The sequence below is a fragment of the Rhododendron vialii genome, chromosome 8a (genome assembly GCF_030253575.1).
Source record: "Rhododendron vialii isolate Sample 1 chromosome 8a, ASM3025357v1".
In the NCBI taxonomy this organism is placed as follows: Eukaryota; Viridiplantae; Streptophyta; class Magnoliopsida; order Ericales; family Ericaceae; genus Rhododendron; species Rhododendron vialii.
In genome coordinates, this window is record NC_080564.1 from 30079772 (window position 1) to 30093248 (window position 13477).

The 13477-nt window shown below is 36.2% G+C and overlaps 1 protein-coding gene across 1 annotated transcript; it reads right to left on the bottom strand.

The window, feature by feature from the left end:
* Window positions 1-905: 905 nt before the first annotated feature.
* Window positions 906-7759, bottom strand: LOC131335182 (F-box/LRR-repeat protein At5g63520). Its single transcript, XM_058370427.1, has 10 exons — window positions 7419-7759; window positions 6200-6307; window positions 5530-5622; window positions 5295-5438; window positions 4891-4992; window positions 4726-4765; window positions 4358-4492; window positions 3137-3324; window positions 2352-2470; window positions 906-1566 (listed from the first exon to the last, which is right to left on the bottom strand). Exons 1-10 carry the CDS (start codon window positions 7677-7679, stop codon window positions 1098-1100), a joined length of 1659 nt encoding a protein of 552 aa, XP_058226410.1. The 5' UTR covers window positions 7680-7759; the 3' UTR covers window positions 906-1097.
* Between the last annotated feature and the right edge of the window lie 5718 nt (window positions 7760-13477).

Consider the following 13477-nt stretch of genomic DNA (forward strand, 5'->3'; position numbering starts at 1 on the left):
CATAATTCTTCAAAATACATTACACTCTCGTTTTCAATCTTCACGATGCCACTGCGGTCGAGGTCTCAATCCTCACTCTTGAAGTTTAGTAGTTTTGGATGAATTTTAAAGATGTTTTCACACTACCGCATGCAAATTATGCAACTTAGGTCTATCGACATTTAATCCCAAGTAATAGCCCGTTTATCCAACGATATTAATTAACAGTAAAAACATACTGTATAAGATTTTCTTTAAAGAGCTCGAAATTTGAAGAGTGTAAATTTTGTCCGGATGAGCCGAAAAAAGGTGGTTTTCCGCCACCCCTTGGACCTCCTTCGCGCATTTTTTTGGGTAATTCAAACCGTGCATCTTGTAGAGCCTATAAAATAATGTGTCTACGTAAAAAATCAGTTTGTCTTGATATTGATAGGTATGTCAAAAGTTAAGTTTTTAGAAGAAAAAAATGAACCGCCATGGATAATTTAACTTAAAAAACAGTTGACAGATTCAGGCTGTCCATTTTTTCGTCTAGAACTCAACTTTTGACATACCTATCAATATCCGGACAAGCTGATTTTTTGTATTTTTTTTTTAGGAGGACAAGAGGGTAATTTCACTTACCAAACTCACCTAGGCAATTACTGACTAGGGAGAGGTAGAGTGAACCCTTTAAACACACACACAAACCCAAACTCCCGATGTGGGAGCCAGCCCAACTGACGCAGGCCCAAGAGCCTTGCCGCGAAATGCAGAACAACAACAGCGGGCCCAAGGGGCCTACACCAGAGGTCTGATTTTTTGTAGGGATACCATATTTTACAAGCCTTACAAGATGGACGGTCTGGATTACTCAAAAAAATGCGCAAAAAAGACCCACGGGGTGCTGGCGGAAAACCGCCTCTATCCAGCTCATCCGGACAAAATTTGAACTCCTCGAAATTTTGCAACTTCTGAAATCAAGCATGGAACCATTCAATGTAACATTCTACAATTTTGTTCTTCCAAAATATGTAGTTATATTACAGCAACCTCATATGTCACAAAGCATCCCCCACCCATCAAATCCTCCTCAACAAGAAAGAAAGCCATAAAAGGAGAAGCCGCCAGAAAACCTTCTAAGGTTCAGGCAGTGGTGGAGTGTATGACATCACCAAGTAACAACTGCTATAAACATGCTGACAGCACCGCGCGTCACTTTGTTCTTGAGCTTCTCGACTATACAAGCTCGAAGAACCTCGACAAATTTCCCCACAACAAAATGTCCCGGCAAATGGAACCCCAGGAAAGTTGTCCAAAAATGGGGAGCTATCAACATTGGAGCGGCCAAAGAACGACTCACCACGGCCAGAACAAGCGAAGATCATGCCTCCAAAAACTTCCTTCTTATTACCATCACTAGCAACCACACCACCCGTCCCGTTTTTACAAACTACTCTGTCGTCCCCACCTTCCTTCAAGCGTCTAAGGTTTTCTGAGACATTGCTACAGGAAGATGCAGCAGCACTGGAGTCTGAATAGTAGAAACAGAAGGAATCACCAGTTCTGATGCCACTGCCATTGACATATAGGTACTGTTCATCTCCTCTGCAGGAGATACAACAAATCGATTTCAGAATATTCAGGGAAGAAGTCAATGACCAACCAACAAACAGAAACTAAAGTGTATCTACAAAGAGAGCAACAGTACTCAACCCAAGACAAACAAAAATAACTCGAGGACGATTATCAAAAAATAATAATAATAATAACTCGAGGAAGGTGTTCTAGGCAGGGCTTGGGAGCCAACACAAGAATGAGGTTTACGATACACATTTGGGCTTTTCTAGGCTAAACGACATAAACTACTCACCCTTAGAACTGTTAATCCCCTCCCATTGATATGGACGGTATATGTCACTGCTAACGTATTTAGCAAAGATAGACAACTCTCTTGAACTTCACAACTATCGTTCTGCAGCTTCTAGAGAAGATGCAATGTTATATTCAACTACATATCATGATTCAGTGCTTCTGACAGTATAACAAACTTGTCAAAGCATCAATGTCGACGGTGTCAAGACTAGAGCAATTCTTATGGACCCCTCCTACCTAAGGCTCAGTCCAGCCGTAAAATGCAACCCTATCAGGCAATTCTTTTAACAAATCTAAATAACTGCGCCAACACAACATTATAGAAGTTTCTTTCTCTTTCTTTGTTTAATAAAATTGCCCAACTGCTGATACAAAGTAAAAAAAATACTGGATTCATTCTCCATCTACTAGACTAAGGAGCACAATTAAAAATGGTGGAACAACTTTTTGAAGCACTACCAGAAAAGTTCAGCAAGAACAAATAATGCAGAAGACAGATGAGAAGGAAGCTGACTCACCTTGTTACTTCATGGAATGCCAAGGACGTTACCCATCTCACCTTCTCCAACCCCACTGGGCTTTTTCTTCTTTTCGTGACCCCAATGTACAAACCAGTGTACTCAATATTATCCCCTATCTGTCCACAAAAAATCAAAGCTTCGGTGAGGAACAACAAGAGCATTTCAAGATATTTTAAGTTCACAAAGAAATTATTGGTGATAATTTCCAATAATTTAATCAGAAGAGAGAATAGTATCTTATTGAATCATCTATTGCTTAAACGATTGCAAAACCCTCTTACAAATTGAGTTCAGAGATCTGCAAAACACAACCTCCAAGGGGTGTTCCAGAAAAGGAAAGCCCTAAATCGTTCATTTCATTCTTTAAATGGAAAACAAGGATTGATGACGAATGACTGGCAAAATGTACCAAGATGATCTCAAGAAGGAAATCAGATAAGACAAATGAAAGAACTTCCTTCATGTACCCTGATGCTACGATCACAAGAAATGTCAAAGAACCACATTGGCATAAGGACACATATGTAGGCTAAAGTACCAAAACTTTGTTTAAAGCAAGATCATCCGCTCAAGTCCATACTATTAAACCAGAAAAAGCACTCCCATCCCCTCTCAGAAAATGGAATGAGGGGGGAAAAACCAAAGAAAGAGGAAAAGACAACTCGGCCTTTTAAAGTGATAACCAGCACCAGAACCTTTACCATCTCATAATTGAAACTTAATATCGAAAACACAAGAGAAATAACAAACAAGTTCAACAAAGTAGGGGACAAAAAACGTACTTCGTCATTGATGTCAGCTAGCATAGTTTCTCCATCAAGGATATCATGCAGGTCTTGTCTCCTCGCAGTGAGCCATGTAGTACAGTCCTCACAGTGTCTTATCTCTTTGACAGCAGCTGCCTTGAATGTCTGACCTATTGGTGATAAACCAGTAGAGACTGTAACATGGAAATCAATATCACCGATACCTGCTTGTGAGACCAAAAACAAGGAGATGCAAGCAACCAATCAGTGACTTGTAGACATAAAATGCAAGTACAAAAGGGTTAGTTGAAGCAACAACAAACAGATAACCCACAGAGACACAAATTGTTAACAACAAAATGGCATTGATAATGACGATAAAAATTAGGATAATACTAGTATTTCACGATAAACAAGAACATTTTGTCGCCTCGACAGAATCTCAAACACAGTTAGCACAAGCAGCATGGGCAATAAGAGAAGGGCCTCCAAAAACAGGTAACACGAGCAAAAGCAGAGCAAGAAGTGGGCATTTGAAGAAGCATGTAGTGAGCGATCAAGCACAGTAGATTACCGTTACATGAATCGTAAATGCATGAACGTGATGGACCAAAAAATCTGCAGTTCCTAAAGGATAAGGTAACAAAGCCACTTTGCTGCCCAACACTATTAAATCCCTTCCCTACCCCCCCCCCCCCCCCCCCCCCCCCCCCCCCCAAGTTAAACTGGTGCAATCTTGTTGCACCAGGAGCCATTGTACTAGGTGCCAAAGCATGAGTGTTTTGTATCCATTGAGAAATGCCTTGGAGTTGCTTCCTAGAATGTCCAAAGAAAATGTGCCAAAAACAGATGGAGTAGCTCTTATGACAACAGAATGATCAGAGGAATCAGTTCAAGCATACTTGTCAAAATCACAATTCAATTCTCCAGGTAATTTGAAGATAACATGGGCTGAAATAAATTATTTTGAGTTGCATAGAGTGTCTTCATAGAATAATGAGGGAAGTTCTTCAGTGCAGATGACAACTGTTATAAACTTATAACCTTCCAAGCACCCATTAGAACTTGTTGAACAGTCATGCTCCCATCATTTTAGGCCTCTTTCCCATCGATGGAAACCTTATCCATTCCTCTCTAATTCATTTTTCCTTAATAGAGGACTAGCTCAAGTATGTTATAATGCTAGATTACCTTCCATTTAAAAGGAAATCAACTAGAGTGTGCATGTTGGCTATTGAGTAAAACAAATAGCAATACCATGAGGCTTGTTCCTGTCTCGCACAAACACAAGGGCAACACCAAGAGAATTGCACCTTTGGCCCCTGCTTCCCCTGTGTAGGAAACGACCACTCTCATCACCAACAATGAAAGTACCCTCAGACATCGAATAATCTGCAACACACAAGAAAGAAAATATTTATCGAAAGGGACTTCAATTTGGAAAAACATATTATTCATGAAAATCCTACGCAGCATATGAATAGGAACCTCACAAACAGATCCTTCAACATATGACCCACCCACTCACCCATAAAAGGAAAATGAAAGAAGGAAAAGGTGTGCATGTAAGTCTGCGCGCATGCACAGGTATGTGTTTGTGCATGTGAAAATGAAACAATACTTACCCAGTTCATCCAGAACAGGTTTCATGTTAGCTGATGAACCCTAGAAGACCATACATTTCACAGGTTAGAATTGTACCAAGGATAGAACCACAATAGAAAACAAAAGATAGGAATAGGATCCAACTTGGACGGATACAATAAAGACACAGTAGAACATCAACTTACTCCAAACATTATCATCCCAGCTGGGGATGTGCAGCCTGAAACAGAAGCTGTATATTCCTTAATATCCCTCACAAATTCATCCAACAGGACAATTCCAGGATCCTGATCTTAGCCAATAATCTCAAGTCAATTTCTTCGTGCACTTAAAGCGTACAAAGAACTAAAATTAATCCCCATATTCTTAGTTCGAAGCATTAGAAAATTACAAAAAAAATTGTTTTGCCTCAAAAAGATAATAAGCCGGAAATTAGTTTTCAACTTTTCATTCCTTCATGGTGGATAACAAACTTAACAAAAACAATGCCTGGTTGAAGATAGGTTTTTTTTTAAGCTCCCCCAGCAAGGAGTCTGAGAACACATCCAATTTATACAACCAAACACAGCTTTTCAGGTTTTGATACTACCTTAATTGGCCGTGATAGTGGAATAGCATCAACCTTCAATCCCGGTACAAATCCAACGACCAGCAAAATTCCTTGTAACCCACTAAAGGACGAGGGTTCAAGTTGACCCATATGATCTTCTTCCATAGTCATTTCCCAATCAATCTGCAGAGATTTATTTGACAAATAAGAACTTCTAGATTGTAAAAGCAAAAGAGACAATGGTCGGTAGCAATATATATTTGGGATACTACACCTCTTTCAACTCATCAGTGATTGCATTTCTTCCAATAATTCCCATCGATTCATATGTAACAATAGGAGTTGCGGAGCCCAATTTTTGTATAATCTGCATTGTGAAGAAGGCAAGACAAACAATGCACAATTATAGTACACATAAGAGTTAAGACCATCTCCAACCATTAACTCAAATTTTAACTCAATTTGAGAAAAAAGGTGTGTTTGTTATGAAGCACACCAATGGGCAAACACAGATTTAAATACAAAATTTGCACAGAAGCTTCATTATTGACATCTGCGTTAATTTTAAAGTCGCCAAACAGCATTAAAACTTTTGAGTAAAAAAAAGAGTCTTCTTTTTATGGATAAAAGGTTGAGCAAAACTCATGATATACTTTTTGGGCACGGGATTTTCTTACCTATTTTTCTTTGTTCCCAGTTCCATTGCACTCTCACCCATTGCATCGTGGATCGAGATTCTCACATGAACCGATGGATGGGGGTGTAGTGGAATAGAAGTACAGAGAAAAATAGGTCCAAAGAGTCCCTGGTCATAGGTTTTGATTAAGGAAAGAGCACGCGTTTAAATTTGGATCAACATTTGAGTAAGGAGTCGAGATGCTCTAGCTATATGTACCCACAAATACACAATATGGAACATATAAACAGGGAGAGAGATTTCGTACAAGTTGGTGAATCTGTTGCAGGCTGAAAGCAGGGCTAATGCAAACAATAGCAAAATCTGGTCGGAGGGGCTCTGAGAGAACCTTATTAACCACCTCTTCCACAGCGACCTGCGATTAAGAAGAACAAACATCAAGATCTATCGATGCCAAATCCTAAACCCTAAGCAAGATATATCGATGCCAAATCCTACTATAAAACCCATACCAATAAGGGCAAAGGGTGCAGGTTCAACAAATAGGGTCAAAAGTACGTGGCCAATGTTAAACCTACTTTTTCTGGTTGAAGAGGCTAATTTTTATGACTCCAACCTCTGTCACAACAACAAATGTAATCATTAAGTACAATTGACATGTGTCAAACATTTATGAAAAGAAATGGTTTGAAAAACGATAATTCACATATGTGATTGACCTGCAGCTTTGAAACAAATTTTCTTTCCACGTTTGGGGAAGTCAAATTGTGAAGGCATTTCGGTCAAGAGGTCATCATAGTTTCCTTGGCCCAATAAGCTTTCAAGTTATATCATAATTAATAAGGGCATGTTTCGATAATCTCACGGTATTGGGTATTCAGAAGCAAAAAACTAAATTACCAAGAACATAACTAAAGATATGCCAAATCCCCCATCGGCGGATAGAGTGGAAAGCTGAATGAGCAATGTGTTAGACTCGTGAAGCCTGATTCGATTAGCTGACTATTACCGATTCGACATGGTAATGTAATTGACAATGTAAACTCTAGTCTACAACTAGTTGCTATACACAGCCGATACAACTTGTACTTCATTCTTCATTCTTCATTCATTTGATACAAAGTGAGAATTTTTGAGAGCCATGCAACCTCCACTAATCCCCCGGTCCGGTCAAAAGCAGGTCATCCACACCCAGACTAGGAAATTCACAATAAAGTACTTTCTTGTGGCCGGACTCCAAGAATCAAACCCTGATCAATTACGTGAAGAGCTAACCCACTAACCAACCAGACTAACCCTTGGGTTGTGCATATATATACTCAACTACAGAGTTCGGGAATCACTCACTCACCGCGCCCAGCGTTCTCTGTTTCTTTTCTCAATTGTTCTTCTCGCGTGTCGTTCTCGACACAGTGTTCATCTTTTAAACTAATTCGAACGAAATCAAAAAAAAGAGTGGGGGAAAAAAGTGTAGGGTTGGGTTCCGACAAGTTATTAGCAATTGATATAGAGTCATATATAGGTACCTCTGGATTGGGGTGGAGAGAGAAGGCGGAGGAGAGCTTGGGGCGGGAGAGGACGCGGTTGCAGAGGGAAGACCAGGTGCGGCTGACGCAGGCAGCGGACGCGAAGTTCAAGGCGGGGAGCCTCGCCAGTATGTTCTGGAGAAGATCTTCGCCGATCAAATCGATTTCATTGGTGCTGGCGCCACTCCCACTCCCTCTCCCCGCCTCCGTCCGCTTGTCTCCCGTCGCGGATCCTCCGGCCGGATTCTTGCGTCGAGTCATGATCGTGGGGAGAAGATGCTTTGGAGCAGAGTCTTCGAACCTCTGTGCAAGCTACACTGCTACAGGACCCCGTTCCGCAGTGAGGAAGAGGTTGTACTTTATTAAAGGAATTTCAAGCTAAAAAATTATGAATTTATTAAAATTTAATGTAATATAAATTTTATTTGAAAAATTTTATCGAAATTTTTTTATACGATAGTAAAAAATTTTAAAATTTTATTTTTTATTTATATTATTTTTGAATTTAAAAATGTAAAATAAATTGTTTATTTTTTAAGAAAATTTCTGGAACGAAGCCTAAGCCACGTACTCCTGCCGGCTAATCTAGTTGACCCATATGAGATTGGTTGATAAACGAACAGCACGAGCGATCAATTTTTTTATTCAAACTTACTTGGAACGGACAATCCATAAAAAAACACGATATTGAGATCAGCTAGAATAAAACAATTTTTTATTCAAATTTGCTTGGAATGGCAATCTATAAAAAAACACGAATATCGATATTGAGATCGGTTAGAACGAGACAATAACTAAAAGAAATTACTTAATAATCTAATATTGTAGTAAAATGGATATGACTACTATGGATGCCTAATCCTGAATAAACGAGTATCTCCTTTAGATGGAAGAATATCATCTTAAAAAATCAATTTTTTGTCCCATCAGCTAGGATTTGAAGAATTTGTTTGAAAACTTAATGAGCTTTAAAATAATGTTGGAGTTTGGCTTGTTTACGAGAAGAATGTATCTCAAGCGAGTTTTAATTAAGCTGAACACGAACTGGTCTCGAGTAGTTTGAATTTTTTAGGCATCACAAGTCGAACAAGCCAAGTAGTAGTTTGTTCAAGTATAGTTTGAAAGCTTAACGAGCGTTAAGAAAATGATGAAGCTTGGCTTGTTAATCCCCAAATGAGTTTTTAATGAGCGAACACGAACTCAAACTCAAACTGTTTGTTTCGTTTATCAGCCGTATTCCAGAGGGACCAAATTTGTCAAAGTGTAATTTGATGTCCGTGGTTAGCTTTGTCAAATTGAAACAATGAAGGACCAAAGTGAAGTATGAGTCAAACTACAATGATAAAGGTTGCATTTTTGTAAACATTTTTTTCCTTTTTCGCTTTGTGTGTTTTGTTCATTTTTCTCATTTTTATTAGATTCACGTCATATTTTTTAGATTAATTATCCATTTCAACGAGAAAAGTCTAAACAGTAAAAAATTGTGACAAAAAGAAAAAAAATCACTAAAACGTAAAAAAATACCAAACAACTGTTTTTTTTTTTTTTTTGTCTAAAGTGTCTCATATGAATTTTTTTCAATATCGGTCCACCTTTTTCAAACTTTTCTGATTTTCCTTATTGAGACGAATGATTAATCCCAAAAATTACAACGAAAATGCGAAAAGCTCAACAAAAAGTAAAAAATACCAAAAAAGTCTTAGACAAAAAAGTTTAGGAGATCGCAAGAGAGACCATCAATCGTTGTAAAATTGGAGTGTGGGGAGTGTGCTACACAGCTACGTGTTGTGCGGCCGCTGATGCCGCCTTGCCGGCATCGGCCCGACAATCAGAGACGTCCACAACGTAGAGCTCGTCGAGTACTACAAGTGTACCAAAAATCAACCCGATCAAATATCGTTAAGTACCTCATTGGAACACATATAATTCAAAAAGAATGGATTCAGTGGTTTTGATCCAGTGTTTCGTATCCATTAGGATTCATTTTTTTCCAAGTTATATTTATTTCGATCAAGTACTTAACGATATTTGATCGGGTTGATTTATTGGTACACTTGTAGTACTCGACGAGCTCTACGTAGTGGACGTCTCCGATCGTTGAACCGATGCCGGCAAGGTGGCGCAGGCGGCCGCACAGCACGTAATTGTGCAGCACACTCCCCCACTCAGTAAAATTGATGGACGGCCAATGCAAGAGTTTTTTGGTGGCATGCTTTTGTGAAATCCGCACTCGTGAGAGAACTCTAACAATTTTTTCGGGACAATTACACGAAATAATCCACATAAAGATAAATTTTTAGTACAATATTTGTGTTGAAAACTTAATAAATATTCACAATAGGGTGAAAAAGGTAATCATGTACTCCGGAGAAAAAATGCTAAGAAAAGAAGAGAGCTTTGGCCATAAAGGACATAATAAAGGATTAAAAACCATAATAAGGACAACTACTAGTATTTCAACCAGGGTGAGCAAAAAATCCGTCAAACCGCGAATCCATTCCAAATCAAAAGGTTTGGTTCGGTTTTTTAGTAGTATGATTTGGTCATGGTTAAAAAAAATTAGAAACCGCGTTATATGGTTTGGTTTGTGGATTTACGTTTATGGTTATGGTTCAAAACCGATCCGAACAGTATAATACATATATATAAATATATACTCTGTATTACTGTATTATTTTATCATGATTCACCAAATAAATATGAGAGCCTTAGTCAAATACTTTCCTAATTTATTTATCCTATTAAATCCACCACAATATTTAATATTCCTTCCCTGCCAGATAATTTAGACTAAACTTCTACTATATATCAAACTCATTCCTAATTTTTAGTATTTCATTTTATTAGAGCATATCCGCAATCTAATAATCAAAAGTGAATAATCAAAACTTGCCACGTCAATTTTTGATTATTCATTTAGAGGGTTGTTAAAGTTAGCAATGTAAAATCTCACATTGTTACTTTTGATTATTCAAATGCCCAAATTTGATTATTGGTTAGGAGGTTATTAACTTTGATTATTACAAGGTGAGCACTTTTTTAAACAAACATTGTTAACTTTAGCAATTTTTTGATTTTGATTATTACATTGTGGATGTTCTTTGTTTAAGACTTGAGGCAATTGTTGGTATTCTACTCTTAATTAGTTGGTCGATGTTAGTGTGTTTTGATAATTTGATTGAAATTGGTTTTAATAAAAGTTTTCTTTTAATTTATCTTTATAATTTTAAGTACTTCAAATATAATTTTGAAAATAATAGCTTCGTTCAAAGTAAACCGTGGTTTAACGAATCATATTTTAATGGTTTGGATTGGTTTGGTTATACGTATGTCTTTTGTGGATTGGTTTAGTTATTCAAATTCATAATCCGTAGACATTAGTTTGATTCTTGGTTTAATATAAAATCAAACCAATCCGGATCATGATCACCTCTATTTTCAACTACATGCCAGGACTTTTCGTCACCCGCGTTCCAATAATACCCTCCATGTTCATCACCGTTCGGGGTCCCAATGCACCTCTGAAATTGATCTGTTTTACTGTGCAACTGCTCCTTGGTCCCACCAGTAATGGTGCTCGTAGCCTGGCTCGAGGGACTATTACGTATTTTATTCTTGAAATGATAAATTGGGGTTGCTCCCCGTGATGTTAAAATTGAATTGTCCATGCTTGGTGCACAGGTGTTAATTTCGGGGTATGGGGTTACTTTTGGAGTATTGCCATGTGTTATTTTAAACTTTTTTTTCATCCCACATTTATGTGATTTCCATCACACGGGTGGAGCCCAAACAATGCGTGGTATAGAAAAAAATTGAGGCACCGGCCGTCACATAGTGTTACAAGGACATTGAATAATTATTTGGATGAATATTCTTGGATTTTTAGTTTTGGTTGCTGTTAATAGTCCGTTGGCGCCTTGTCAATTTTTGTCCTCTTCAAAAAAACACAGAAAAATCTCTCAATACTTATATTCTGTATATTTCAAAAAAATTTAATCAATAAATGTTTTTCTCAAGATCTATTCTACATGCGCTTTTAAAAAAGAGACAGACAAAGTGAGATGTGAAAAAAGCAAATGAAACAAAAATATAAACTTATTTGTGCTAATCTACTCTTTGTATTTTTACAAATATAATAATATATAACATTATCTTTCGCATATATTTTTCTAAATAATAGATAACATAATGTGCAAATATATATTTTTATCTTTTAAAAAAACCTATAGAAAAAACTAAATGTACAAACTTATTCTCTTTATTTTTCAAACACATATATACAGATCAAGTTATCTGTGTTTATTTATTATCTATAACTTCCAAAAAAGTAATAGATGTCATTATCATTGTTAATAAAATCTTTTCTCTATCCAAATTAAGCAACATATATAGTTATCTGTGTGACACCAAACTAAAACACAACTCAATTTGTATCATTTTTCTCTAGTTGATATGGTTATTTGTTCATATTTATACTAGATATTGTCCCCTAAAAATTAATAGATAAAAATATCACTGCAAAATTTGTACTCTTTATAATTACAATAAAATCAATCGATGTGGTTATCTGTACAAATCTATACTCTCTATTATTTAAAAAATACAGACAAATAAGGTTATCTTTGTGAAATATGTGTTTTTTATAATTAAAACCAACAGATGTGGTTATTTGTTTATACTTTGTATTATTTCAAAAAGACTAACAGCTAAGATTATCTTTGCAAAATCTATTCTCTTTATAATAGCTATAAAACTAATATATATGGTTATTTGTCTAAATCTATATTTTGTATATTACCTAAAGAGACAAATATGGTTATCTTTGTGAATTTTGCACTTTGTATAACTACAATAAAATCAACAGATATTATTATTTGTCCAAACCAATATTTGTATTATTTTTTGACTCAATTTTCTGTTTGAAAAAAGTGGAGGTAAAATTCATTTTGCTAAAAACATATTAAGCTAAATTTCACTGCATAATCATTCATAGTTAGTTAACATAATATGGACCCACACCTTTTCTTTTTTTTTTCATATTAACTAGAAATAATTGCTTTAAAGATGTATTTTTTACTTATTTTTGTCTTTATTCAAAAAATTATGAGTTTTAATCATTTTTTTTTTGATTCAATCTTCCTTTTTTGAACGGATTAGATCATCATATTTTTTGAAGTTTGAATCGAGCATCTATACATATCGAATTGAGCTGATTTTTCACCGGGGCCACTCATTTTTTTTTAAATTATTGAACAACTCGAATCATTCGTGCGGGACCCAAAATAAGTCCCACGCGCGTGCAGTGACTATAGAATTATTTGTGCTTTGTTTGGATGATGGTTTGAAAATTTCTGAGTTTGATTTTTGGGTAATGAATGGAGAGAGAAAATATGGTAATGATTTAATAAAGGGGTAATGAGTGAATAGAGATAAAGAGAGAAATGAGAATAATGATTAAAAAGGAAGAGAGTAATAATTGAAAGCAGGGATAATGAGTATTTTTTGAGTTTATTTTATTTTTTTTTCAAACTGCCATCCAAACAAGGCATTGAGAATTCTTAAAGATGTTTCAAAAGTCGTTCCGCTTTCTTTTTAAATCATCTTTTCTAAAAAGAATGTAATTTCAAGCTCAAATATAATAAAAATAAAAAATAAATTTTTTATTTTTTTGCACCGTTTAAAAGATCTCAATGAGATCTATCAAACAAGATCCATATTAGTAAGAAAATTATTTACGTAAACACATTATTAGGGTAAACTATAATTAACCCCCTCTAACTAAGCCTCGCGTGCACTTTGCCCCCTCTAACTTTTTTTTTTGGCACTCAACCCCCTCTAACTAACTAAAAATCAAACTGTCATAACTTCAAACGGTCATAACTTCTTCGTCCGAAATCGAAAACATGCAAATTATATATCGATTTTGAGGTCTTGAAGTCAGCTTTCTAATGACACCAAAATCACATCACAATTCAAAGCACACAGAAAGTTATGATCAAAAGAGTAAGGGCTAGTAGACAGAAAGACTGTTTTGATCATAACTTTCTGTGTGCTTTGAA